The sequence below is a fragment of the Octopus sinensis genome, linkage group LG3, assembly GCF_006345805.1.
Source record: "Octopus sinensis linkage group LG3, ASM634580v1, whole genome shotgun sequence".
NCBI lineage: Eukaryota > Metazoa > Mollusca > Cephalopoda > Octopoda > Octopodidae > Octopus > Octopus sinensis.
Window position 1 is genome coordinate 77853742 of NC_042999.1, and position 27470 is coordinate 77881211.

General features: G+C 36.3%; 1 protein-coding gene and 1 long non-coding RNA gene across 3 annotated transcripts; one reads left to right on the forward strand and one right to left on the reverse strand.

The window, feature by feature from the left end:
* Positions 1 to 3473: 3473 nt before the first annotated feature.
* On the reverse strand, positions 3474 to 11907 carry LOC115209935. Its single transcript, XR_003881339.2, has 3 exons — positions 11768 to 11907; positions 8282 to 8438; positions 3474 to 3659 (listed from the first exon to the last, which is right to left on the reverse strand). It is a non-coding gene; the product is annotated as an uncharacterized LOC115209935 (long non-coding RNA).
* Positions 11908 to 12014: 107 nt separating this feature from the next.
* Positions 12015 to 26863, forward strand: LOC115209934 (ribonuclease H2 subunit C). 2 transcript variants are annotated; one of them, XM_029778569.2, is made up of 4 exons: positions 12015 to 12188; positions 18430 to 18498; positions 24235 to 24398; positions 26448 to 26863. In XM_029778569.2, exons 1-4 carry the CDS (start codon positions 12041 to 12043, stop codon positions 26514 to 26516), a joined length of 450 nt encoding a protein of 149 aa, XP_029634429.1. In that variant the 5' UTR covers positions 12015 to 12040; the 3' UTR covers positions 26517 to 26863. The 2 variants fall into 2 exon arrangements, with proteins under 2 accessions (XP_029634429.1, XP_029634430.1); XM_029778570.2 differs by lacking the exon at positions 18430 to 18498.
* Positions 26864 to 27470: the final 607 nt, after the last annotated feature.

Consider the following 27470-nt stretch of genomic DNA (forward strand, 5'->3'; position numbering starts at 1 on the left):
CAATAGAACGATTGTATTACAGAATCAATTCTCATACATTCTTTACCTCTGATCAAACACCACTGGAGCATATAATTGTTATAGACGTATTATAGTCATGCTATTTAGCTTATTTTAGTTTTAGACTGCAGGGCCATTTGGCCCTCCACAGAGCTAGCTTAAAAGTTTGCACAGAGTGCAGCTTTTAAGTGAGCTAATCATAAATTGCAGAAAGGAAAAAATCTGATTCCTCAGAATACACCAAATGTGAATAAAGATGACTTTCTATTTTTTGTGCTCAACACATATCACTTAGTTGAGACCACACAACTGCTAAAATGTCAATCAATGTCTGACAGTAGATAATCGATAAGTCTGAGCATTTTGAAACTTAAAATAACAAGAGATTGATAACTGGATTTATAATTGTAGGAATATATGCATATATATATATATATATATATATATATATATATATATATATATATACATATACATTTATATATGTATATATAGACACACGCGCACAATTACATTCATATATGTATGCATAAATGTATATTATAAAGGTGGCTACTTTTCAATGACTCCAGATTTCATGATTAGTGTATGAGCCAGAGACAAGGAAGAGAAGAGTTTGTTTATTGTATCTATAACAGCTAATGCTTTCTGGTTACTTCACAATAAAAGCTGAAGTAATGAAAAACTAATCAACTTTAACCATAACATGTTTATTCTACTCAAAGTTTTGAGTACTCTTTTATTTTGTTTGCAATACTACTTGCAAATATCTATATATATATAAATACATATATTGTATATATTAATATTTTAGTTTTAAATCCAAATAATTTTCCAACTTTATTGCTCAATTATGACATGACTGGTAAAGCCACTTCAATTATATAAAACTTACATATAACATTAAATATATTATTATATTCCTTTTCACAAATGTCTGTTTTCTTTTGCTGTGTTTGTTGTTAATTGTCTCCCTTTCATTACATATCACCCAATCAGGAGAGAAAAACGAAATATTCTGTCAGCCAAGTTATGTACATTAACCTTATTTATTCACATAGTTTTGCATTAATCATGTTTTGACATTAAAGGGTAGGTGTGAAGTCAGATCTGTCTTGATATGATTGGTTTAAATGCTAAACGAATCTATAACCTTTTCTCCCGGAAAATGTTATGATTTTCAATAGATTTTCATTCTGGTTCCTTTTATGGACATTGAGCCAATTAGGACTAAATATATTTCTAGCATAAGAGAGGCTTTGTGCTTCCAATCAACATGTCGCCAAGTGCAATAGTTGCCATGAAACTGACAATGACGTTCTGACCAGTTATATGCCATGACCAATAATACACTGTTCAGTCTATATACTACAAAAACTCTATGACTGCTTGCTCGCATGCATGCTTGTCTGTAATACAGCGAAACTGGCACATAATGAGAAAATGCTCTGAAAGTAAAGTACCCCTGAAATGTGAATACAAACGGAACAAAACAAGTTTCGCATAAATCGGACCACGGATTCCAGAGATATGTGGATTTTTGTGGGTACCTTCATAAATAGCCAAAACCCCACATAATAGGAAAATAATCCAAAAGCAATATAACCCTAAAAAATACAAAGTGTTTGTAAAGTGAGTATTTATATTTCAGTTTTCTTTTAACAGACAATATTTTAATTTTTAAAAAGTGTTTTTAAAAGAATATGATTTGAAAAATAGGAATTGTTTGTAGAGTAAATATCCATATTTAGCTTTCTTTCAACAGACAATATTTTAATTATTTAAAAATATTTTTAAGAGCCAGAGAAGGTGAGCAAGATAGTGGTGAATGCCAACAAGATCGGGACAAGCATGCAAATTGAAGGATCAATGGGACTGATTAAGGAAGGGCTGAGCATCTGGTAGAACAGAGGGAAAGAGATAAAAGCAGGAGAGATCATGAATCAGATGCTCGGAGAGCAGAGCATCTGGCAGGACAGAGGAAAAGAGACAGAAGCTGGAGAGATCCTGAATCAGACACTTTAAACATGAACTTGTAAACCAGACCTATGATGACACGAATGAATTGAAATATTTAGCTGAATCATCATAAAATTAACTTTAATTTCAATGCAATGATACCAGCTCCAGCCAAACCTTCCAACCCATGCCAGCATGGAAAACAGATATTAAATGATGATGATGATAATCCCTCTATTTCTCATATTGAGTGTGCGTTTTTCTGACAACTAACAGATATATGCATGAATGCTAGTATAGAAAATGAATGTTAAATGATGATAATGTATGTGTGCATGTGTTTGACAATGATTTTGGCTTTTAAACAAAATAAATAAACCTTTTCATTATACCTTCTAATGCATCCAGATGGATGATGGTTATTCATTAGAGATGCAGTTAAGGAATGTAACTTATTCATCTACATCCCTAAGCCAAGTTGTTGTTGGTTACTGACACTCTTTATTTTGAAGTGACGGCTATAAACTGAGATCTATAGATCATAAATTCCTGTTATTGTCTACAATGGCATATATTCCTTATTGTAGATATTTTCTTTTATTTATGCCCCTCATTCGAGTAATGATGTAGATCCTAAGAGAGATAATTCACACTTAAGTTGGAAGAGTGACAGTTCTTGGTGATTTCAGATAAACTCTGCCCAACCAGATCAACAGCTATCTGAAATTATCTTATCTCTGGCTCCACATTCAGTGACTGAGCATTATCATCAATTTATGAATGGTCTTCAATAATGATGATGCTACTGGTATGTTTGACATCTAGTTACTATAGGTGGGAAATGGATTTCCAGAAAATGATTGCAATGACCAAATCCAATTGTCCTTCAGCTACATTATTGAATCACAAAAAACTGATTGGTTCAGTCTTTCCAAACATTCATATATAGACACTGTGTTCCAACTGGTTCTGTGATGGAGAAAACTTAGCACTAAAAAGATGTCATCATCATTTAATGCCTACTTTTCCATGCTTACATGGGCCAGATAGAATTCATTAAGGCAGATTCTCTTCCTTTCACCAACCTTCACTTGTTTCCAACAAGTTAATATTTTCCTATGGTCAACATGTTTTCAATGAAGACTGGAAATCTACTCCACCACCTGTTAAACAGAAATGCACATTTACTTACTATCTCACAATGTCAAGATAAGGAAACAAAAATAATACATATGCACTGAGCATTTTCCCCCACTTTGTCTATAAGGTTTTGGTCAGCCTAAGGCTATGATAATGTTGTAAATTATCCATCTGAGTTTCTAGACTGTAATAAACCAGTAGGAATCCTTCCATATGATCTGATGCTGTCAAATAGTGCAATGACAATGGAGTCACCATCAAAAATATGATGCTTTATGTTCTGGAGAACTCTGAAACTAAAGACACATGACTAAATACCACAAGGCATTTTGTCAGCTGTTCTACCGATTCTGCCTAACCAACATACAAATTCATATTTTAAAAACAGTTTATTTACATTTATACAAAAGTTATAATTATAAATAAATAATATTTTACGAAACCAGTTGCAAAACAGTTCCTTCAGTTATTCACATCACAAATGTGAAGCACTGGACAAATTTTTTCATGATAAATGCAATCAACCTGTCTGCACTTCATTGTAACTTCCCCTGGAACATCTGTAAAATAATATGTATACATTTAATAAAATAGTTTCATGGGGAAAGATAAGCACCTCAGAAACTGACAATGTCTCAACAAACTAAAGAAGGCCTATACAGTCATTTAGTCTGCAAAAAATAAAAGTCTCATCTCTTTGAAATCACACCCTACCAAGAAGTTACTAATAAATAAATGAATAAATAAAAATGAGAAGATGGTCATGGCTGAAAATCTTTTGCTCAGAGATCTGCTCAGTCAGGTCTGATCTGAGGCCTAGTCAGAAGAAACTGATATATTCAACTATACAGAATTGAGAAAGCTTGTATATATCACAGTTGATCATATAACAACATTGGTTGAAATGGTCATATTTTCACTGATGAACTCATGTTTTCAGTTACTTCAGTACAGCTCAGAAACATTTCTCAAGACAGTTGACACATTTCACTTGCAATTTTTATTTTTACTGGTAGAAAAAAAGTACTTTTAATCCTACAAGGCCCAGTTACAGTTAAAAGAAAGTCTATTGTTTCTAGGAATGTGATACAAAGGTACCCAAAGTCTCAGTCTCCAGTAATTCAACAGTGCAAACAAAGGTGTCGTCAATTGAATCAACTCTACTATACCATCAGAACTTGTTTTATAGATTTGAACCCAATATTTAGAGGGACATAACTTAAACATTACAAGACATTCAACCCATCACTTCAGTGCTTTAACAACATTTTTAAAAATATTAAAAATTCTTGTATAGGTTTGAAGCCAAATTCTGTGAGGAAGTTGCAAAGTTGATGAAATTTACCCAAACATATAGCTGGTAGGATAAAAAGCAAAACTGCCCCTTGTAGGATTAGATCTCAGGACCAAGAAACAAAATTATGTAAAGCACTTAGTTCAGTTTTCCACTACTCAAGCCATCAAGCTCTTTACAAACAAAATTATATCTATTAAACTTTAATTTTATCATATTCTACAGCTAGATAGTGTGAAATCCACACAGCTAGTACTGATGGTACAGTTACATGATTAAACATCTTTGAAAACAGTATACACTACAAGTGTATATAACTTTAAAAGTTATCTATCAATTTTCTCTTTACACTAAGGAGTAAACAAATTTAACTATTTGGAATAGTTAGGCAGTATTTAATTAAAATAGCTATGAATCATACCTAATGTATACAGTGTTGACAAGCCAGTTACTTGTCCTGAGATAACATATCTCATGAACTTGCAGTGTTAAAAAAACAATAGATATGAGAGAGAGATGAAAATTTATCTCAGCAGCAGCCAGCAAGAGTATAAGATGCATTTCAGCTTCTTTGAGCCTTTTCCATAGTACATACTTGAAGCCACATGCTCAGATGAGAATTTATCATCTCTGACACAGGAAAAAGTGAATGAAACATTCATTATTATTGAGAATAGCTACCTCCTCATCATCATCGTTTAACATCCGCTTTCCATGCTGGCATGGGTTAGATAGTTTGACATGGAGCTGGCCAGCTGGGAGCTATCCAAACTCCAATTGTCTGTTGTGGCATAGTTTCTATGGCAGGATGCCCTTCCTAATACCAATCACTTAACAGAGTGTGCTGAGTGCTTTTTACATGCCACTGGCTGATAAAAAAATCCTGTAGATGCAAGTTCATAAGAGATGTAATTGCAACATAATACTATAGTAACTGGCCTACTGTCAGTATGCATACATTATGTATGAGACGTTGCTGGTTATATAAATTCAATATGGCTCCAATTGCGTATATAGGATTTTTAATAAGTCAGGGAGCTATTTGTAACATCAGTGAATGTTTTATTCCCTTTTTCCAGCAGAGACGGTGAATTCTTATCTATACATATGGCTGGCTATTAATGTGTGTCATTGAAAAGGCCCAAAAAATGCCAAAAATGCATTTGGCATTCTCACTGGCCATTACTGGGATGAATTTTCATCTCTTTCTCTGAGATTTATTGTGCTTTTAATACAGGAGGTGCATAAGAGATGTTATCTTAGGACAAATACTGCAGAAACTGGCTTATTGACAGTGTGTATACATGAAACAGGATACGTAGATTGCTATTTTAAAGTTAAATATGGAAGTCATACTAGCACTCCGTCAGTTACAACAATGAGTGTCCCAGCTAATTTGATCAAGAGAACTGCTTGTGAAATTTATATGCCAGTGGCTGAGCACTCCACAGACACATGTGCCCTCAACACAGTTCTCAGTGAGATTCAGCATGGCCCGTTGAAATACAGGAACAAATAATTTTTGCCAGTGGACAGGTGCAACATGAAATAAAATGCCTTGCTCAACAACAGAACACAACCTTACAATCATGAGCTGAATACCCAACCACTAAACCATGCTTAGTGGAAGACAATTTGTCAATAATATAGTTAATAAAGATGGTGAGTACAACGGCTGTACCTTTGGTATTACTGGAGGTAATATTATACTATCTCAAGAATCAAATGGTTCAGGAAAAAGGTTTTAAAAGAGGTAGTCACCCGTATAGTTAACCAGGTGATACACGAAGGAGTCATTCCCAATGACTGGTGTAGCAGCATAATAGTCAACTGCTACAAAGGTAAAGGTGATGCCCTAGATACAAATAACTACAGAGGTATCAAGCTGTTGGATCAGGTAATGAAGGTTATGGAGAGGGTCATAGCCCAACTAATTAGAGAGAGAGAGTTAGCTTAGATGAGATGCAGTTTGGGTTCGTGCCAAGGAAAAGTACTACTGATGCTATATTCCTGGTAAGACAGCTGCAGGAGAAATACCTAGCCAAAGATAAGCCCCTGTACCTGGCTTATGTTGACATGGAGAAAGCCTTCGACAGGGTCCCCCGATCCCTTATCTGGTGGTCAATGAGGAAACTAGGGGTAGATGAATGGTTAGTGAGAGCTGTATGAGCCATGTACAGAGACGCTGCTAGTAAGGTGAGGGTTGGCAATGAGTACAGTGAAGAATTCCGGGTAGAGGTTGGGGACCACCAAGGTTCAGTCCTCATTCCCCTCCTATTTATCATAGTCCTCCAGGCAATAACGGAGGAATTCAAGACAGGATGCCCCTGGGAGCTCCTCTATGCTGATGACCTTGCTCTAATTGCTGAGTCACTATCAGAACTGGAGAAGTTTCAGGTGTGGAAGCAAGGATTAGAATCGAAGGGCCTTAGAGTCAACCTAGCCAAAACCAAAGTCCTAATAAGTAGGAAGGTAGACAAATCACAAACGCCCTCAGGTAGATGGCCCTGCCCAATCTGTAGAAAAGGTGTAGGTAGAAACTCTATAAGATGCACCAAGTGTAAGCTATGGACACATAAGAGGTGCAGCAATGTCAAAGGAAGGCTAACTAGGAAAATAGTTTTTGTTTGTGGCAGATGCTCAGGAGCAATAAACACTGAAAATGTGCAGAGACCAACTTCTACCACATTCCAGGGAGAAAAACTAGAAGTAGTTGATAGCTTCCGTTACCTAGGTGACCAAGTCAGTAGCGGGGGTGGGTGTGCTGAAAGTGTAACTGCTAGAGTAAGAATAGCCTGGGCAAAGTTCAGAGAGCTCTTACCTCTGCTGGTGACAAAAGGCCTCTCGCTCTGAGTAAAAGGCAGACTGTATGATGCATGTGTACGAACAGCCATGCTACATGGTAGTGAAACATGGGCCGTGACTGCTGAGGATATGCGTAAGCTCGCAAGAAATGAAGCCAGTATGCTCTGATGGATTTGTAATGTCAGTGTTCATACTCGACAGAGTGTAAGTATCTTGAGAGAAAAGTTGGACCTAAGAAGCATCAGTTGTGGTGTGCAAGAGAGACGTTTGCGCTGGTATGGTCATGTGACGAGAATAGCTGAAGATAGTTGTGTGAAAAAGTGCCACACCCTAGCGGTTGAGGGAACCTGTGGAAGAGGTAGACCCAGGAAAACCTGGGACGAGGTGGTGAAGCACGACCTTCGAACTTTAGGTCTTACCAAGGAAATGACTAGAGAATGAGACCTATGGAAGTATGCTGTGCGTGAGAAGACTCGGCAGGACTAGTGAGACCATAACCCGTGGCCTCTACCTGGGATGTAGCCAGTCGACTTATGCATACCTTTCCTTCTTGGGACACAAAACTCCACTTGTGAAGACCCGTTCAGGCAAGTGGAAATCAGAACCAAAATCGAAGTCGATCAACATCAATGCAAAGCTGTGATACCAGTGCTGATGGCACGTAAGCGAACCATCCAATCGTGGCCATTGCCAGCGCGGCCCCGACTGGCCTCCGAGCCGGTGGCACGTAAAAACCACCATCTGACCGTGGCCGTTTGCCAGCGTTTGCCGGTGGCATGTAAAAAGCACCCACTACACTCACGGAGTGGTTGGCGTTAGGAAGGGCATCCAGCCGTAGAAACATTGCAAGATCAGACTGGGCCTGGTGCAGCCTTCTGGCTTCCCAGACCCCAGTTGAACCGTCCAACCCATGCTAGCATGGAAAGCGGACACTAAATGATGATGATAATGATGAATGGACCTTGGTAAAATTTGAAATCAGAACAGAAATGATCATAATTATAGACTGGAAGGCATTTTATCAAACACGTTGCAGTTTCTGCTTTTCCCCACTCTCTTTTACACTACATTAAAGTAACTTACCTGAAGTAGCTTTATGACTCATTGTTACCAGTATTATAACCTTTTATTTTCTGTAACTCTTCAGGTGTGACATCTTGTTGGGTGATACTTAAACCACTGATAGTTATTTTTTTTACGTTTCCCTCTCCAAAATTTATTAACCGAAGATAATGTTGAGCTGACAATGATAAAACAAAAGAGAGAAAAGTGTTACTCTCATATTTACGAATTGAATAATCAACAAATCATCACAATATTAGCTGCTCAGTAGGTGATACTATGTGCAGAACAGGTAAGACTTAAGTAAATGGAAGTCAGAGAAAATTAACATGACTGAGAGTAGACACTGCTATAGAGATTAGAATTTTCAGACTATAGTATCTTTATCTATGCGCCATTTCATCAGACATCTTGTTCCAGGGTGTATTCAACATGAAATCAAGTGTGTGTGTGTGTGTGCACAGTTAATACATGTGCTGAGCCTACAGGCTTATTAAGTTGGAGCTTATCCCAGTCCAGCACAAAGTTATCCCCCAGCTACTGCTCATACTTGTTTCACCTTGGTAGATTGTAGCAATATTAAAAAATGTGTTTTGTTCAAAGACACATGCCAATTGGTCTAGGAACTGAGCCTAAAACATTACAATCATCCAAGACATGAACCAGTAGGTTACATGCCTGAATCATCATAATCATTCTTTATGTCTGCTTATACCATGCTGGTATGGCTTGGATGTTTTGACAGGATTTAAGGCGTTTGGACTACAGCTTGCTCCAATGCCTCATATTTGTATGGCCTTTAAGATTAGCTGTCCTTCCTGATGACAGCCACTTTAGAGTGAACTGAGTGCTTTTTTGTGTGTGTGTAGCACCAGCACCAGTGGCTTGGTGTACTGATTTGTCTATAAGCCATGCGATAACAGACATACACTCTGCAATCTAATGAATGTGTAGGGATGTGTCGGGGTGTATTCATATGTGTGTGCATGTGTGTGTGGATTTTTATGTGGACGTGTGGGTTTAGGGTTGGATGAGGATATGTATGTTTTTCTTGTGCGTTGTGGTGGAGGTCGGGCGGCTCTCAACGGACCAACCATGAGGAAGACAATGATAATTTAAATTTAAATCCAATAGTGTATTTATGTCATAAGGAAAATTACTAACTGGAACCCGGACATACATATGTGCCACTTTGGATCCTAATGTAAGCGTTATTAATAATATTATGAATGATAATAATGGTAGCATTAATGGTACTGACAACGATAATGATGCTAACTTTAATGACACTTTGGAAATTAGTAGGAAGTAATATAATGTACTATTGACTATGTATATTTGCATCTAGGTACTAATATGTGTATATTTATTATCACAATATTAAGTTGAAAAACTGAAACATTGAATGTGGAACATATATATGTTTACTAATTTATATTATTTATTTACATTATTATGTATATGTATATTTTTATATGTATAGGAGTGTGAGTGTATGCACTCATATGTATATGTATATTTCCGAAGAGGCCTTATGATATTTTTGTAAATGTCTCATTTATATCTATATATTGACCTACCATAAAAGGCTAATATTGGTAAAATGAGACATACTTATCTACATGGCCAAAACAGCTGTAAGATGTAATCTATACTTATATTTATATTCTCTTTTTTATATATATTCTACTTACTATACAACATTAATCTTTTATGTACACTTTTTTATGTACATTCCTTTATGTACACTGATTTGTTCTGCTTTTTTATGTTTAACCCTACAATCTCTTATGTGGTGGTTTAATAAAGTTTGTGATTGAGTATTATCTGGTAATTGATATTTGATTTGGATGTATTTCTCCATTTTCTTATGATGATGATGATGATGATGATATATATATATATATGTCCCACTCATGCCAGTATAGAAGGCAGGCGTTAAATGATGATGATGATATATATTTATAAATCTGGCCATAGCTATTAGTGTAGGCATGGCTATACAGTCATGAAGTTTGCATCCCAATCACATGTTTCAGGCTCAGTACCCCAATGTGGCACCTCAGACAAGTGTCTTGTACTATAGCATTGGGTTAAGCAATCAGTGGCTTTTGAAAATGGAACTAAAAGAAGCCTGTCATGCGTGTGTGTGCACATTTGTGTCACCTTGTGTTGACATTGCACAACAGATGCAAATGAGTGTCGCCATCATACAAGCAGTGTCTTTCGTTTTCAATCTCTCAGAAAAATATGTCAGGCCATGAGAAAGTAATGCTTTGCTTGAAACATGTGAGGATTGACAGCAGAAAGAGTAACTAGCCATAGAAAATGTACCTCGATGAATTCTGTCTGATCTATACAAGCATGAAAAAGTGGATTGTTAAAATGATGATAATGATATATATCCAGAAGATCTCTCTCCCTCTCTCTCTCTCTCTCTCTCTCTCTGTACACACACACATACATGGCACCTATGGAATATAGGAAAACATGGGATGAAGTTGTAAGAGCCGATCTCAAGATGTTGGGACTGATGGAGATGACAATGGACCAAGATGTCTGGCAATATGAGGTTCTTGAGAAAACCCGTCCACCTTAGCGAACCAAAAGGACACCTCATGCCAAATCGTCAGTGTCTCCATGGATATAGACATCGGAAAGATATGTCAAGTCAATGAAAATAGGTCAATCTTATAACCTTTAAGATCTAAAAGCACAGCACGCACTCACGTACGTAGTGTGTCTGTACGTGTGTGTTAGCCCTCATTATACCGCCATATGCTAAGTATCCCTACCAAGGAGGATCTTGCTGATCACATAATATAATCACGGTTCTGTAAAATACTTGGGTTCCCAATTTCCCATTCCGTTGCCTGGAGGCTAGGGAGCAAGAACAGATCTAATGCTTGATAGTAAATATAATGACCCCCCTTACAGAATTATCTACCTTTTGAAAATACTTATTTTCAACAAAGGGGCGGAGATACAGAATACGTACACCACCCGTTTTTGGCGTAACAAAAATCCTAACCCTAAACACCGGGTGTACGTATTCTTTATTTTCGCCGACATATGCTTATGGGCAAGGTAAAAAGGTGTTTTAATGTTTACAATTAGACATTCGACATTGCAACTGTTTGAGGTCACTTCCGGTTGTGTAGTCTGACTTTGAAACCACTAAATTCAACATGATTGATCAAAATTTTTAATATGCAGTTCGAGGTCCTAAAATACCACTTCTCCAAGCTTTATTTAATCTTTCATCGTTTTAGGAGTAAGTTGGATAACCAACAGTTTAAGTGTTACTCGTATTATCTGTATTAAAAAAATGTATTATATTGCTCAAGAATTACTATTAAAACAAACATCGTTTCTTTCTAATGAGAAAAAAAGACAACTATTTCTGAATTCTATATTAAAAATGAAAAGTAAAGCTATGTCTAAACCTGCATGTAGAAAGAATGCGATAAGCTTATAATGACACTATACAAGTCGTTAATCATTCACCTCCAGATGCGTTTTTCCATTGACCAGGTTCTTTCTTCTCTCCTTCAGCGATGTACCGTTTATATAATGTTAATCCGATAATGTTCCAAGTTCCAAAGAACACCAAAGCTGTCCCCAATGTTACAGTACCACCTTTAACATATCGTCGCATTGTGAGTGTTTGTAGGACTGGACGAATAGGAAAGTCATGGAAATACGAAAGTTTGGCTTTTTACGAAAACTAGAGTTGTTCCCCTTTAAGATCCGGCTCTTCGCGCCAAATACGAAACCAAAATGGCTGTCTACGTGGATTTGACTAAGTGGCAGCAAGCCGATGTAGCTGATAGATGTCATTATATGCCCTGTATAATAAAGTACAGCGGTGAAACAAATGCTGAAAAGTATTTTGAAACAACTATTCAAGAGGATGACGACAAAAAGGGTATATGAATACGATTATTTCTTCTTGTTTGATGATGTCGTTGAAGCATCTTGCAGAACTTAAATTCGTATTTCTGCAGTAAGTGTTTAAATTTCACCGTAGTCGATAAAATAGGAATCAGTAAGACACTAGAATTTGTTCAATTATTCCTTTTCCACTGGACGAAAGCTATCTTTTTTTCTTTTCTGAAAATTTTATCAGTAAAAATTTCGGCAAGACTCCTCCCGTCCCCTCCATTTTCTTGCAAATTATTGTTTTTTAAAACTTTTTTTGCTAAAAACCCACGCTTTCGGATACGGAGATTCTGAAAAATTGCAAAAATCGGAATTTTGAAATTTTTTGCTCTCCCCCCCCCCTACCCAATTTCTTCATTTTTCATTTTTTTCCGTAACCAGAAAAACTTTTGGAAATTTTTTTCAGAATAATAATCTCCGTATTTTTTCTACATATTTTGGTTAATATAGGGCGTAACAAATATCAGAAAATCAAAAAAAAGAAATTTCTGAAAAAAAAGTTTAAAAGGAAGAATTGAGGTGGGTGAGGGGTAATTTCAAAATGCCGATTTTTGTCAATTATTTTGCAGATTCGTATTCTCCATAGCCGAAAACGGGTGTTTGTGTAGAAAAAAAAATAATTAAATAAAAAAAAAAAGAGGTGTTTTGGTGGGTACAAAAGGAAGTCTTGCCGAGTTTCGCAATTGTTACGATGAGCTATTACTGTCCGCTTAATATTTATTTAACAGCTACAACTGATCGTCGACTTAGGTTATGATTTTTACCAGTTTCCATCTGTTTTTATACAAAAAGCGGTTCTCATACGGTTCATCTCCACAAGGGAGATCACTATGTTATATATTTCACAGGATTGTGCAGTGTAACTAAGTTTATTTTCATTTTTTTGTATTCTTTTATGCTTTTATATGTTTCAGTCCAATGACTGTGGCCATGCTGGAGCACCACCATTAAAATTAAATTTAACGACGAGGATGAGATATATATGTATTAAACATTTTTTTCAACTATAAATGTAGGCTGTCATTTCAATGTACAGTGTAAATAACTTACGTAAATGATAATCCCTAAGTTTGTGACGCTATCTAGCTGAAAGTGAATTCTGGGAATGCATTAATCAAAGGTAAATATTTCATAAATGGGTGTATTTTTATAATTCCTCATTATCCCCAGACTAGATAAAAATATGGCATAACTACATATTTCTGCCCCCCCCCCTCAACTTTGGATGAGCATAACTTTCAGAAAAATGGATATCTTTTTATGAAATTTTCTACGAATATGTGTTATATCGTAGATTCCGAATATACAAAATTTTGGAGGAAAAGTGTTTTAGGAGTGGGTCGGGTGGGGAATTTCGGAAAATTCACCGGAGTCCACTTCAATTCGTCTTAACTTTCAAGAAAATGGATATTTTTAAATAAAATTCTCTACAAATATACCTCGGACTATGTAGATTCCGAGGACATAAGAATTTTGATAGAAAACTATTGGGGGTTACTTTTGAGAACTGTTCCCCCCACTCGTGGGTGTTTCATCCATATTTATTTTATTTTCTCCGTTTTGTGTGTTTGTGCATCCGTACATTTCTACTGAAGCAACTAACAGGCAATAAAAGCAAATGAAGACCTCACCAGAAAACTCATTATATATAGAAATACCTTTCAAACGGCACATACATTACGATTATAAAGAAATTTGTGGGGAAAATCTTTTTCAACGGGGTGAGGAGAGGACTTCGGAAAATTCACAAAATTCGGGTTTTTCCCTCATAATAGTTTGTTTTTTTTAATTTTATATGAATACCTTTGTAATGGTATACATTATGACTATAATTTGTGGGAAAAAATCTTGCGGTGGGGAGAGGACTTTCGGAAAATTCCCAAGATTCGAATTTTGCCTCGTTATATTCCGAAATCACATTCAACTTTCTACAGCTACCCTAGTACGTAATGTTTGTTTCTACCCTCTTTCAATAAAAGCCCTCTCCTCACCCTTTGGAAAAGAATTTCGCCACTAATTTCTTTATAATCGTAATGTGTGTCGTTTGAATGGTATTTCTATAAAATTTCATGTTATTAAGATGACTTATCTGTTTCATACGATTTTTTTTTTTCACTTTAAGTAAATTCCCAGGTATACGTTTCTAATAGAAAGGCAGAAGACACCAGAAGCAAAAATAAGGAATATACACGCACAGTTAAATATAGAAGTGTAATTTGTTATAGAATATCTATAATAAACATGATATTGCATGGAATAATTCACCGTTTGAACTTTTTTAATTACATGTGTGTGTGTGGGTGGTAGAAATCTACGGATGCTCAAACGCGCAAAATGGAGAAAATGAAACAAATATGGACTTGTTCAGAAACACTCGCGAGTGGGGAACAGTTCTCAAAAATAACTCCCAATTGTTTTCCACCAAAATTCTTATGTCCTCGGATTCTACATAGTCCGAAGTAAAAAATATTCATTTTCTTCAAAGTTAAGACGAATTGAAGTGGACTCCGGTGAATTTTCCGAAATTCCCCACTGGACCCCCTCCTAAAACACTTTATCCCCCAAATTTTGTATATTCGGAATCTACGATATAACACATATTCGTAGGAAATTTCATTAAAAAATATTCATTTTTCTGAAAGTTATGCTCATCCAAATTTGGGGGGGGGGCTGAAATCTGTAGTTATGCCAAAAATATATTTATTTCAAGTGATGGCCGCATGGAAAACGGGCATTAAATGATAATTCTAATCATTATTTCTTAAATATTCATCTTAGTATATTGTACTACTTATATGGTTATAGTGTTATACATAATACAGTAAGTAACCTCCCTTGTGGCACGAAAGCCTGCGTCTGCATGACCTCTATTGTGATCTTGTCACGATAAAATACAGAGTGGCTGGTATTAGGAAGAATATTTACTCATAGAAACCATATAAAAGAAATATTTTTGTACCATACTCCAGTATTTGCCCTTGCGGTTACCTTCTGTAGCCACAGTGTTATTGTGATCACCGTTGTTATTGTTACTTTATTGTTGCTGGTGTTGTTTTATTCAATCATTGTTTAAACTGGAATATATTTTCTTAATTTTATTGTTCGTGTAGTAAGCTACGAAATTCTTGCATTCTCTTGTGGTCCCAGCAGACAATGGAAAAGGCAATGCCCCACAGGGTGGCAAGGAGAATGCTTTTGGACAGGCACTCTGAATCCCAGGGCTATGAAAACCATATTGTTTTCATATTTTTGCTTCCATTTATATGTGTCTTGTCCACATGATTGTGGTACTTATTACCACCCAGTGACATTAAATTCACAATTGTGTATAAACACTGTCATTGCAGTGTTTGTATATTCTACTGTGAATGCATCAAGCAATGAACCTATGCATGTAGGCTTTCCTAACCTTAATTAAGGGCACTGAACTCTATGAACATCTCCTAGCCCTATTAGTTGAAGAAAAGACAGATAAACACTTTTAAATACTTGAGTGTATAGCTACTTCTAGTTACTGTATGAACGTTTTGATTATTTCTTGTAGATCCAACTGTTATTTTTATTTTATATCACAAATGAGGAACAATAATGTTGTTGGTTTTAGATTCCTAGTTTTAACATCTACTGGAATGAGAGTGACAAAGAATAATCTGTTAAAAACATACTATTTTAAAAATTATTCTTTATAAGAATATAATCAACCCAACCCTTTTAATTAAACTGGTTTCATCAGTTCTTTGACTTCCATTATTTGACAGCACTGTCATTGGAATGCCAAATCTAGGAAAGACAAATAATAGAAATTTTGTTTCGTTTTTCAGCATTATTACTATTTTGGTTTCCTTACTAATAATTACAACATTCACCATTTGTAAATAAATGCTACATGCATATATTTAGTAAATATTCTTTACCTTCATTGTATTAAATAGTTACTGTGATTAAATCAAAAGGTTCTGTCTGCTGAAGGGAATGAAGAGCAACTTGAGTAGTTTTGCTTGTTATTTCCAGTTCAAAGCTACTCTTGAAAAATGCAATGAACAACAGAGACCTGTAGTCTAACCACATGGTCTATCTGCATAACTTAGCCATAAGTATGTATAGTAAATGTATGCATGTAAATTAATTTATAAACTTAAGAACGTGGACACTGTATTAGTACTTTGTGTGTGTATATATATATCTGTATATGTAATATGTGACAATTATTTCATGTTGTTCCAGTTAAGTCAACTGTAGAAATAAGATGTGATGTCACTCATGCCAAGCTATATCAGCATTTGCCTTTCCCTTGGACAACATTGATGACATAGATAGGGAAGACTGCTATGCATGGGCAACTGCTGGTCCTCCACAAACAAATTTACCCAAATTTGTGTCTTGGAGGGGAACTTTCTAGGTCCAGTACCATGATCATTCATGACCAAAAGTGGTCTTATATATATATATATATATATGTGTGTGTGTGTACATGTATATATACACACACACACACACATGTACACATCAAACTCTTGCACTGATTTTGTCTACCATATTCCATTTCCATGGCTTTTGTCAATCTAAGACTACAGTAGAAAAATACTTTCCCCAAACACTGCCAGATCTGACTGGCCTGGTGCAGCCTTCGGGCTCCCCAGACTCCAGTTGAACCGTCCAACCCATGCTAGCATGGAAAGCGGACGTTAAATGAGGATGATGATGATGAATGCTACACTTGTATCAAGCCCAGCACCATGTATTTGTAAAACAAACTTAACTATACAGCCATGCCAGCTCTGAGAACATATTTTGAGATATATTCTTCAAGTTGACCTCTTTTCTTCTAATTATGCACCAGCTTTTCATTTATTCTATTCATCCTTGCTGCAAGAATGCTGTTTGAAGAGTTTGTAAAGGCAACGACCTTCACTTTGAAATTTGCATTATATGTCATTGTGTGTATTAAATAAGTTCAAGAAAGCAAAAAGACATGCTAGCCTTTTAGCTCCGTTTATGGAGTTATACTGATGTGATGGTTTCTGAATATGTATGTATATGTTATGTGTATATCATAAGCAAATATTATACCCTTCCTAACACCAACCACTTTACAGGATGTAATGGGTGCTCATTTTGTGATACCAGCATTCGTGAGTTTGCCCTGTAGCTTGCAAGACAAAGATTCCTTTGAATGTACGGGACTATTGTAGAGAGCAAGGCAGTTTCAAACTAGGTGGTGAAATGTTAAAATGTGAAGGAAGGGGACTAGAATATTTGTTCTAGTCCTTCCTTTCTTACTTTAACTTTTTATGTCATTTAACATAAAGTTGTCTCCCACTTTACTGTAGTCTTATTTAGTGGAAGAGGATCTTAGTCTTGTGACCTACATGTTCACATCACCATAAATATAAAATATGTATATATTGGCTGTGTGGTAAGTAGCTTGCTTACCAACCAAATGGTTCCAGATTCAGTCCCACTGGGTGGCACCATGGGCAAGTGTCTTCTATAGCCTTGGGCTGACCAAAGCCTTGTGAGTGGATTTGACAGACAGAAACTGAAAGGAGCCTGTCATATATATGTGTGTCTGTGTTTGTCCCTCCACCATTGTTTGACAACCGATGTTGGTGTGTTTACATTTCTGTAACTTAGAAGTTCGGCAAAAGAGACCAATAGAATAAGTACTAGGCTTACAAAGAATAAGTCCTGGGGTTGATTTGTTCGACTAAAAGGTGTTGCTCCAGCATGGCCACAGTCAAATGACTGAAACAAATAAATGAATACACACACACACACATATGAGAGCAGACTTATGATTAAAATCCTTCCAGCTGTCACCAATCTTATCAAGAGTGTATCTGGGACTACTACTTTATCCAGTGTGTGATTTGAGGGAAATTTAGATGCTATTTCTAGTAGGCCAAGCTAGTATGTTTAAGTACATGTAATATTCCTCAAGCTGTGACCAAATTAACAAGATTACTTGACCTAGAAATAATAACCAAATGCCCCTAGAATCACCCACTGGAGAATATTTAAAAAAGATAGAATTATGGTGAATGATTTAAAGCTAAAAATAAAAATTATTTTAAACTAAAATAAAATAAAATACTCTCCATAAACTAATTTTTATATTAACTGGATTAACGAAAATAGAGATATGTTATTAATTAATACTAATTTGAATTCATTGGTTTCAATGATTTTCTATATTCTTAATATATTTTTATTTTATTTTACTTTAGAGCTCTCAGCATCTTTTCGAGGCCGTCCCTTAAATGGTAAAATTTTGACACCTCCTCCTGGATATGAAAGTGAGTTGAGAAAATTTCAGTACATCCATTTTCTTTCTCTTGCTTTGAGTAAAAAGAAATGATATTATGTACTATGCTGTCTACTCTTTACTCTTTTACTTGTTTCAGTCATTTGACTGTGGCCATGCTGGAGCACTGCCTTTAGTCAAGCAAATCGACCCCAGGACTTATTCTTTGTAAGCCTAGTACTTATTCTATCAGTCTCTTTTGCCAAACCACTAAGTTACGGGGATGTAAACACATCAGCATTGGTTGTCAAGCGATATTAGGGAGACAAACACAGACACACAAACATATACAACGGGCTTCTTTCAGTTTCTGTCTACCAAATCCACTCACAAGGCTTTGGTCGGCCTGAGGCTATAGCAGAAGACACTTGCTCAAGGTGGCACGCTGTGGGACTGAACCTGGAACCATGTGGTTGGTAAGCAAGCTACTTACCACACAGCCACTCCTACGACTATGTGACTTAGGTATGGCATTTAACCTATTTAACCTTCTCTCCTATTCACTGTACCTTATTGTCCATTTAATGAGGGATGATATTGAAGCCATATCTATTCATTCCCCATCGCTGTCATCCTCTACTTCTTTCACTCATCATGATGCCTATGTATAAAGGATTTCATTGTATCTGTACCCAATACACTCTACCATCATTCTCTCTTCCCAGGCTTCATCATCTCTAACATTGCCTATCTTTATTAATAGGCATTGCTCTTTCTACCACTCTCTCACTCCACTTCTAACCTTGTTCATTTAATCTACATAACATGATTTTTCTTGTCATTGTTCTCTCAGATATTCACTTTCTGGGTCATGTTGCTTTGAGCTAATGAATCCACCAGTAAGTAGTGAGGACTCTCTAGTCTTACATTGCAGAAGGCAACATCACTAATGCTGGTGCTGCTATGAAATACATCCAATACACACTATACAGTGGATGTGGAATGAACAGAGACAACATAAGGTTGAGAAAACTCTTTAGTGTTAAGAACAGGGTGACCTCTTAGTGCTTCAGCCATAATGAAATGCACACAGTATACCAGGGGTTCCCAACCTTTTTTTTGCTGTGGACCACCAAAATAAGTAATTTTTTCCTGTGGACCACCTCAAATTTTAAATTTATTATAAAAGAACTGCTCCTCATAAATATTAGTATCATTTTCACTTTGCAATGAAAGTTCTTTTTTCATTCTTGAAAGGAACATCACAGAGAACAAATAACAAAACCAATTAGCAAATTCTCAAGAAAGCTTTATTTGATAGATAGAATCGAATAGAAAAGGTTACTGAGTCATGGAAAACACCCCCTTCTATTCAGAAAGAAAAGCTGTACAATTAAAATATAACAATGTGAAGGGTAAATTCAAAAAATCTGAGGTGTGAAAGTTGGGATCAGTACAAAAGGTCATGTAAATGCTTGAGGAAATATAACAAATTAACTTAAAAACGTCAGTGACAAGTCGTCAGGAAAAACGTCAAGAAACCTTCAGTGAGACTCTTGAGCTTGCTTTTTATTCACAAGCTGAGAAATCCTTGGCTCAAGTGAATTCTCAAATCAGCATTGTTATCAAGGTTCAAATGCCTCCACTACTTTGTGAACAAGTGGAGGAAAATCCCTTCTCAGCCAAGTAGGATGTCGGGAGATTTATAATAAAAGGCTCGACTTGTTCAGACAGCTTTGGATATTCGTGAGAATGATTCAACCAAGCCTCAACCCAGTTGTTTTCAGATGATTTGTGCTGATTATCATCTACCGTCGTCTCACATAGCTCCATCTGAACGCATTCTGGTTGAACAAGTATATCATTCATAGACATTGTGTGAAGAGAGTCCACAAAAATTGGGATATTTAAAGCAAAAAAATCTTCAAAACAAATTTTGAAGTTTTCATGAAGGAAAGATAGGTGCCTGATTATATATTTGTGCAAGTCGTTATCTACCACAACGATTTTTAAGTTTGCGAACTGCAGAAAGTTATGATCTTCAATTTGAAGTTTCCAAGGAACGAGTTTATTCACAAACGTTCTTATAAGTGTCTGGCTTGTACAATGTTGATGTTTTGCTTTTGTAAAGAAATATTGAGATCATTAAGTTTTTGAAAGATTTCATGTAAATAAAAAATTACAGGTTTTTTCTGAGAAAGTGATGCTGTCATAGTTGGATCAGTCTGTTGAAAAAACTCTATGACTTTATCAAAAAGTGCCACAAAACGTCTGAGACAACTTCCCATTGATAGCCAGTGTATATCTATCGAATACAACAGACGGTTGAATGTTTCATCTTTACAAGCTTCTTGAAAATGCCTGTCTTAACCCTTTCGTTACCAACCCGGCTGAATCTGGCTCTGAGTACAAATGTCTTGTTTTCATTAGTTTTGAATTAAAATCTTCCACCAAACCTTAGTCACACTTTATGTTCCTAATACCAGCTTAATGATAACGAAGTTATTTTACTTAATTCTTTGTTATATCTAAAATAATTGAGAGAAACACAGAGCATCCCAAAATAAATACAGTAACAAAAGGGTTAATGAGCAGATCTTTTAATTTTTTTTATTGCAGAAGTAATTAAGTCTAGAGTTTCAGAAAATATATTATTTCTGGTTCTTTTTACTATCAGGTTTTCTCAATGGAGAATGCAATGAATTGTGAAGACGGGACTAAATTCTATCCATCTGGCAACAAAACCCTGGGATTTGCCAATCATAGATGGTGCTCCATCAGTGCATATTAATATGAGGTTGAGGGAATCAATGCCATTTTTAGTAAGACAGTCCATGACTGCATTGTAGATCATCTCTCCTGTGTTTTTCAGTACGATCTTCATAAAGAGTAGGTTTTCACAAACTGCAGTAGCTTTCACATAGCAAGCAAAGGCAAGGACAACACATTTGTAGTCAAAAGTGCTGTCATCCACCATCACTGAGAATCTGCAGATTACAATTAGACTAAAATTTGCATAAAGATGTACGTACCTGGAGAGATAATACGATATGTTGGGTAAGCTGTAAGAACTGCGGTTTCATGAGTAATCCTCAATTCAAAATTCAGGTAGAAAACATGATCGCATTGACCGGCCAAGAACACACAATTTTTTGTGTTTTTAATGTGCGCAAACATGGATCTGATTGTACGCGTCCGTGTATGATTGAATAGCTAATTGTCCAATGGGCAATGAGTGAACTTGTATGTGTGCATGCATATGTGATGAAGCATATTTCATTTGTGCTCCATGTGCGTGTACAGAAAAATTTTAATTCTTCAGGTGGACCATCTGAATTTTCCTGTAGACCACCCGGATTTTCCTATGGACCACCTAGTGGTCCACATGGATCAGGTTGGGAACCCCTGCAGTACACTATAAAGTGGTTGGTTTTTGAAGGGCATACAGTTGTCTTGAAGCGTAGTAACTATTGGCTCCAGTTCTGCTATGATAGTTTGTTGGCTAATTTCACTTTTGTCCACTGCTCTCTCTTCTTTCTATCATCAATGCTATCATGTCCACAATGCAATTTTTATGTAAATGATATAACGTTCCATTCTTTACTAATCTTCCCCAACCATACATCATTCACACATCAAATCTGCACTGATTCCATGAATAGATATCTTGAAAGCATCTTCCAGTAAGAATATCTTGTTTCATTTAATGGCAAGAAAGCATAAATGCTGCTGATATCTAAAAGAAATCATTGCACCACATGCTCTTAAACATGAGAAGCATGCAGGCCTTGCAAAAGTACATCTTTAGCATTATAAGGACCACATCCCAATAACGCCTTCTTTTCAAGATCAGAAGTACTCCAGCCCCCGAGAATTATGGTAAGGTCAACAATGGAAAATTGCTCCATATCTGGGATGGTGCTGCTATTCCACGCATACATAGCATAGGCCACATCCAGGAAAGAGCCACACAAGTGATTGGCATAAATTCACTCATAAACATGCTTTAGCCTCTGATCCATTCTGAATCAGCTCTTATTCACTTAGATGGGTTGGAGGACTGCACATTGCTCATATGTTTCATTTTTGCTTAGTTTCTATGGCTGGATTCTGTTCTTAAAACCAGTTGCTTTTTTTGTACTACATTCATTTTATCATGGGCACCATTACTAAGAAAAACTGTCATGTCTTCAGCAAAAATGAATGATTTGCCATCTACCAGTTTACATAGTATACTACCAACAATAGTGGAGTTGCCATGTACCCTGAAGATTTGAGCCCTTGCTGCTCTGTAAAATGTTTGTTCATTTAGGGTTACTTGACTGAGGAGATGAATAGAAGTGACAGGTGTGACAAAAGAATGAGGATGAGTGGGAGAGAAACGAAAGAGTGATGGTAGAAATGAATGGGTTGATAGATTGGTGTAAGTTATAAGAAAGTGATGAATACAAGAGCAGTGGATTATGGATTTCAATACCAGGTGATCTAAGAGGAGAGTATAGAAGAAGTAATGGTAGATATTCCTTGGGGTGAGCAAGAAAGTTAGGTAACCAGCATGAGAGGGCAGGATTGATTGAATTCATCTACGAAGCAATTGCCCCAGCTCCCCTTCAGGGTTGGCGAAAACGATGTGGTGGACAATGAAAAACCTGGCTGATGACAGCTAAGGCTATTCTGGAACCCAACCTAGGCCCTCATGTCTACGGCATTCACCGCTGGAATGAGTGGTTGGAGATCATGTGGTCGTTAGCCTCAAATCGCCAGGCCTGGTTGGCATTTGTGAGAGATGCAGCATTGTCTATTTTCTCTAGTCTATTTTCTAGTCTAGTTCAAAGCATCTTGATTGCAAGTCATGTTTGTATATCTGGTGTTTCTTCTCTATATCTCCTATAGATTCAACTGTAAGAAAGAGATTATTAGCAAACTCCTTTTTGGTGGGTTCAAAGGACTATAATAAACAGGAAGGGGCTGAAGAAGAGTCCCCTCCTGCTTATAGTCCACTATACTCACTGCCAACTCTTACCTTGTTGACTGCCTCTGTATATGGTTTGAACAGCCCTTACAAGCCATTCATCTATTCCTAATTTTCTTAGCAGCAACTTTTCTGTTACAGACTATTGGACTCTGCCAGTCAATAAATGCTTTGTATCGTAGCTTATTCCTAACCAAGAATTTCTCCTGCAGTTATCTCACTAGAAAGGGCTAGTACATCTTCCAGGCACCTAACCAAATTGCATTTCATCTAGTGTACCTCTCTTCTTGATTATTTGTGCGAAAACATTTTCAGTAAATTTCATAATCTGGTCTATCAACTTATTGTCTCTGTACTTTTTCCTCTCTATAGTAGTTTACGATATTGTTACAACACCTTCCTGTGCTGCACAATTGGCTAAGCACTTGTTTACCATGTGACGTACCTTCTCCGATATTTTCAACATCTCAGTGACTGCACCTGGTGGTCCAGTTGCCTTTTTTTACCTTTGTAGCATTAATCACTCTATCTACTATACTGCTATCAACTTGGGTGACCAACCCTTCTTTTTCTACTTAGAGCATTTCATCTCTACTCCATGCATTCTCAACATTCAATAATCTTTCTTATTAACATTTTCATGCTTCTTTTTTGCACATTGGTAAGGGGACTTCACCCAATGAGATCACAATTTTAGCACACATTCTTGCAATCCAAAACACCTTACACACATTGTAGAACAGCTGAATGGTTGAAGCCAGTAAAAGAATGTGTATGTACACATATGCTTATTTATTTTCCGAAATCCACTTTCAGGTATGATTGTAAAAGAGAAAAAAGTACCACTGTCTGAAGAAGAAGATAGACAATTTTCTATTGTTGCCAGAGTTCCTCAGTTTACGTATTGGAATCTTGATAAACCTATTACAGAAGAAGACAAACTTGCTAAGGCTTTAGTTTTTACAGAAATAGCTCGTGAGGTAAAATTTTTGTTTTTGTTATTGTTATTGAGCAAAAAGCTATGCAGTATGTAGTTGCAGTTCTTTACATTCTAAATTTAAATCCCACTTAGGTTGATTTTCACCTTTTTTTTTTAACTTCCAAACAGGAAAAAAATGAGTACTAGTCAAGTACTAGCATTAATATAATTGATTCTTAAAGTGCTCTACAGCAGACATCCACTCCTGTTGCCAAATCCTGAGTTGTATGAAACCATACTTTAAATAGTTCCCACTTTTGAACCTAAAACAGTAACACTAAGTTCTCTTTTGTGCAAGAAATATGGTTTAGCCTCATTTTAGAAAGAACTTGACCTCTCAAAGACTTCCTGTTTGCACTGGGTGCTTTCTTTTTACGTGCCACCAGCACAGAGCCAGTCAAGGGGTACTGGTGTCGATCATGTTTGGATGGTACTTTTTAAAGTTCCACCGGCATAAGAGCCAGTCAGTGTGTACTGGCATTGACCATGATTGGTTGGTGCTTTTTACGTGCCATCAGCATGGGACCCAGCCAGGCGGACTTGGCATTGACCACATATATATGAGAGTGAGAGAGCAACAGGAGCAGTATTAATACCAAAATGTAAAATATTCACCACTTAAAAGTGGATGTTGTATTAAAACTCACAATACTGTAATAATTACCAAGAGAGAAACTCTCATTTTGGTTTTACAGTGCATAAAAGCATGTCATTGTTATCGCCACCAATTCCACTCCCAGGACTACTATATTGTGTGATTTCAGTCATTGGACTGGAGCACAGCCTTAAAAGGTCTAGTCAAATAAATCAATCCCAGTACTCATTTTTTAAGTCAGGAGATGTAGACAGACCAACACTTGTTGTCAAGCAGTAGGAAAACAAAGATAAAGACACGCGCACACACATACACTCACACAAACATAACAGACTTTCTTACAGTTGCAATTGATCAAATTCACTCACAAAGCATTGGTCAGCCTGAAACTATATAGTTGAAGAAATTTGCCCAAGGTGAAATGCAGAACCCAAGATCATGGAGTTGCAAAAACGAGTTTCTCATCTACACAGCTATGTCTGTGCCTTTGTCCAGAAACGGTCACCAGCATAAACAATATACTATATTTTCTGATATATTCTATCCATGAATATGATTAAATTTCAAAACTTAAATCATCATCATTTAGTGTCTGCTTTCCATGCTAGCATGGGTTAGATGGTTTGATTGAAACTGGTAAGCTGGAGAGCTGCACCAAGTTCCAGTCTGATTTGGCATGGTTTTTACGGCTGGATGCCCTTCCTAATGCCAACCAATCTAAGAGTGTAATGGGTGCTTTTTCTGTGTTACTAGCATGGGTGCCAGTTACATGACACTGGCATCAGCCACCACTACAATTTCACTTGGCTTGATGAGTCTTCTCAAGCATGGCCCATCACCAAATGTCTTGATCACCTGTCATCACCTCAGCAAGGCCCAGCATTTGAAGATCATGCTTCACCACCACATCCCATGTCTTCCTGGGTCTGCATCTTCCACAGGCTCCCTCCACAGTCAGAAGTCGACACTTCTTAAAACAGCTGTCCTCATCTTAAACAAGGTTTACGAAAATTTTCAGAGGTGTAGTTGAGAGGGTTCATCATTTTGGTTGTTGCTAATGTCTTCAGGATGAGGACCCTGAGTCTGTTAATCCACAATTATTTTAGAAACATCAATTCATGTACTGAAGGGCATCTTTACAAATGAAAGGGTAGCTTGGTTACATGTCCAACTCCTTTTTACCCTTATTTGCACCCACTAAACTTGTTGAGTCTATAATCTTATCAAAATCTTCAAATTCAGTAAAAGCCGACACTTTGGATTTGAAGAATTTTCAGTATTTTCGACAGCTGCAGCAAGCCTCTTTCAAACAAGCTGTCGTATAGTCATCATATATTGATCTAAAAAAAATTCTTTTAATTAATAGAAGTTTGAATTACCTGCAAATGCATTTTCTGTTTTTTCCCCCTTATTTAACTATTTAAATATTGAACAAATTCTTCTGTGTATTTCCAGCTCCATCAACGAGAAGAGGTGGAGGAAGATGATGAATGTAAAAATGATGGCAGTAGTAGTAAAGATTGATAGTTTGCAGTTTAAAAAGCAAGATAAAGAACAATGCAGTTTAACATCAATTGCAGCACTGCAACTAAATTTGACTCTAAAATGATTGCTCATTGTCTTCTGTGTACATAGAAAAAACCCCAGTTTTTATATCTTTGTTTATTAATGTATTGTGTATGTGTCTGTCTGTATATTTATATATAATGTAAGGGTGCACCTTTTGATGCAAGTCTGATGAAGTGCCACTCCAATGTAATTAACTGCACATTTTGCATAACGTTTCAAATGAAATTATTTATGTGCAATGATGTTAGAAATGAAGTGGTACCAAAACAATTGTAACTAATAATAAAGAAGTGCTAAATCCATTCATTTTCTTTGGATTTTATATATATATATCAATGCATGTGTTTCTTTTCAACCTTCTACATACATCTATGTATGTGTGTGTGTGTGTGTATACATATATGTATATATATATGAGAAATTATTATAAGCACAATTTGTATAAATTGTTCTCTGTGTACATTTGTTGTGGTTGTTTGGAACCTCTGCATTGGATGTTCCAAGTCCAATTGGATGCTTAACCACAGCAAATCATTGGGGCTCACTTTATTACACTGTTACAGAGATCAAACGTCTAAAGTTGGACAGATGATAAAACTTTTTATGTGTTCAGAAAAAAGTCGACAGAGAGCAAATGGTGTAGGGAAAGAGGAAAAGAGATGGGATTATAATTCAACAAAAATGGAGAAAAGTATGACGGATATATCCTTGACATCCTAAATAAAGCTTATCCCAGCACAAATACCAATAAGATATTCAACACACCCATAAAACTATCCTACTCAATTACACCAAATTTAGCACATAACAGTTGAAACCACTATAGCTTAGATCAAAGAGACAAACGATCCCCCTCAAAAGAAAAAAAATAGAAGAATTCGGTTGTAAGCAATATTTAGTAATCAACAT

What these genes read in the sequence shown, in the direction of transcription:
- LOC115209934 (XM_029778569.2), top strand. Translation starts at nt 12,041, where the DNA reads ATGGCTGTCTACGTGGATTTGACTAAGTGGCAGCAAGCCGATGTAGCT. An exon ending in AGAGGATGACGACAAAAAGG is followed by an intron (nt 12,189 to 18,429) that starts GTATATGAATAC and finishes ATTTTACTTTAG; the next exon opens with AGCTCTCAGCATCTTTTCGA. An exon ending in ACCTCCTCCTGGATATGAAA is followed by an intron (nt 18,499 to 24,234) that starts GTGAGTTGAGAA and finishes ATCCACTTTCAG; the next exon opens with GTATGATTGTAAAAGAGAAA.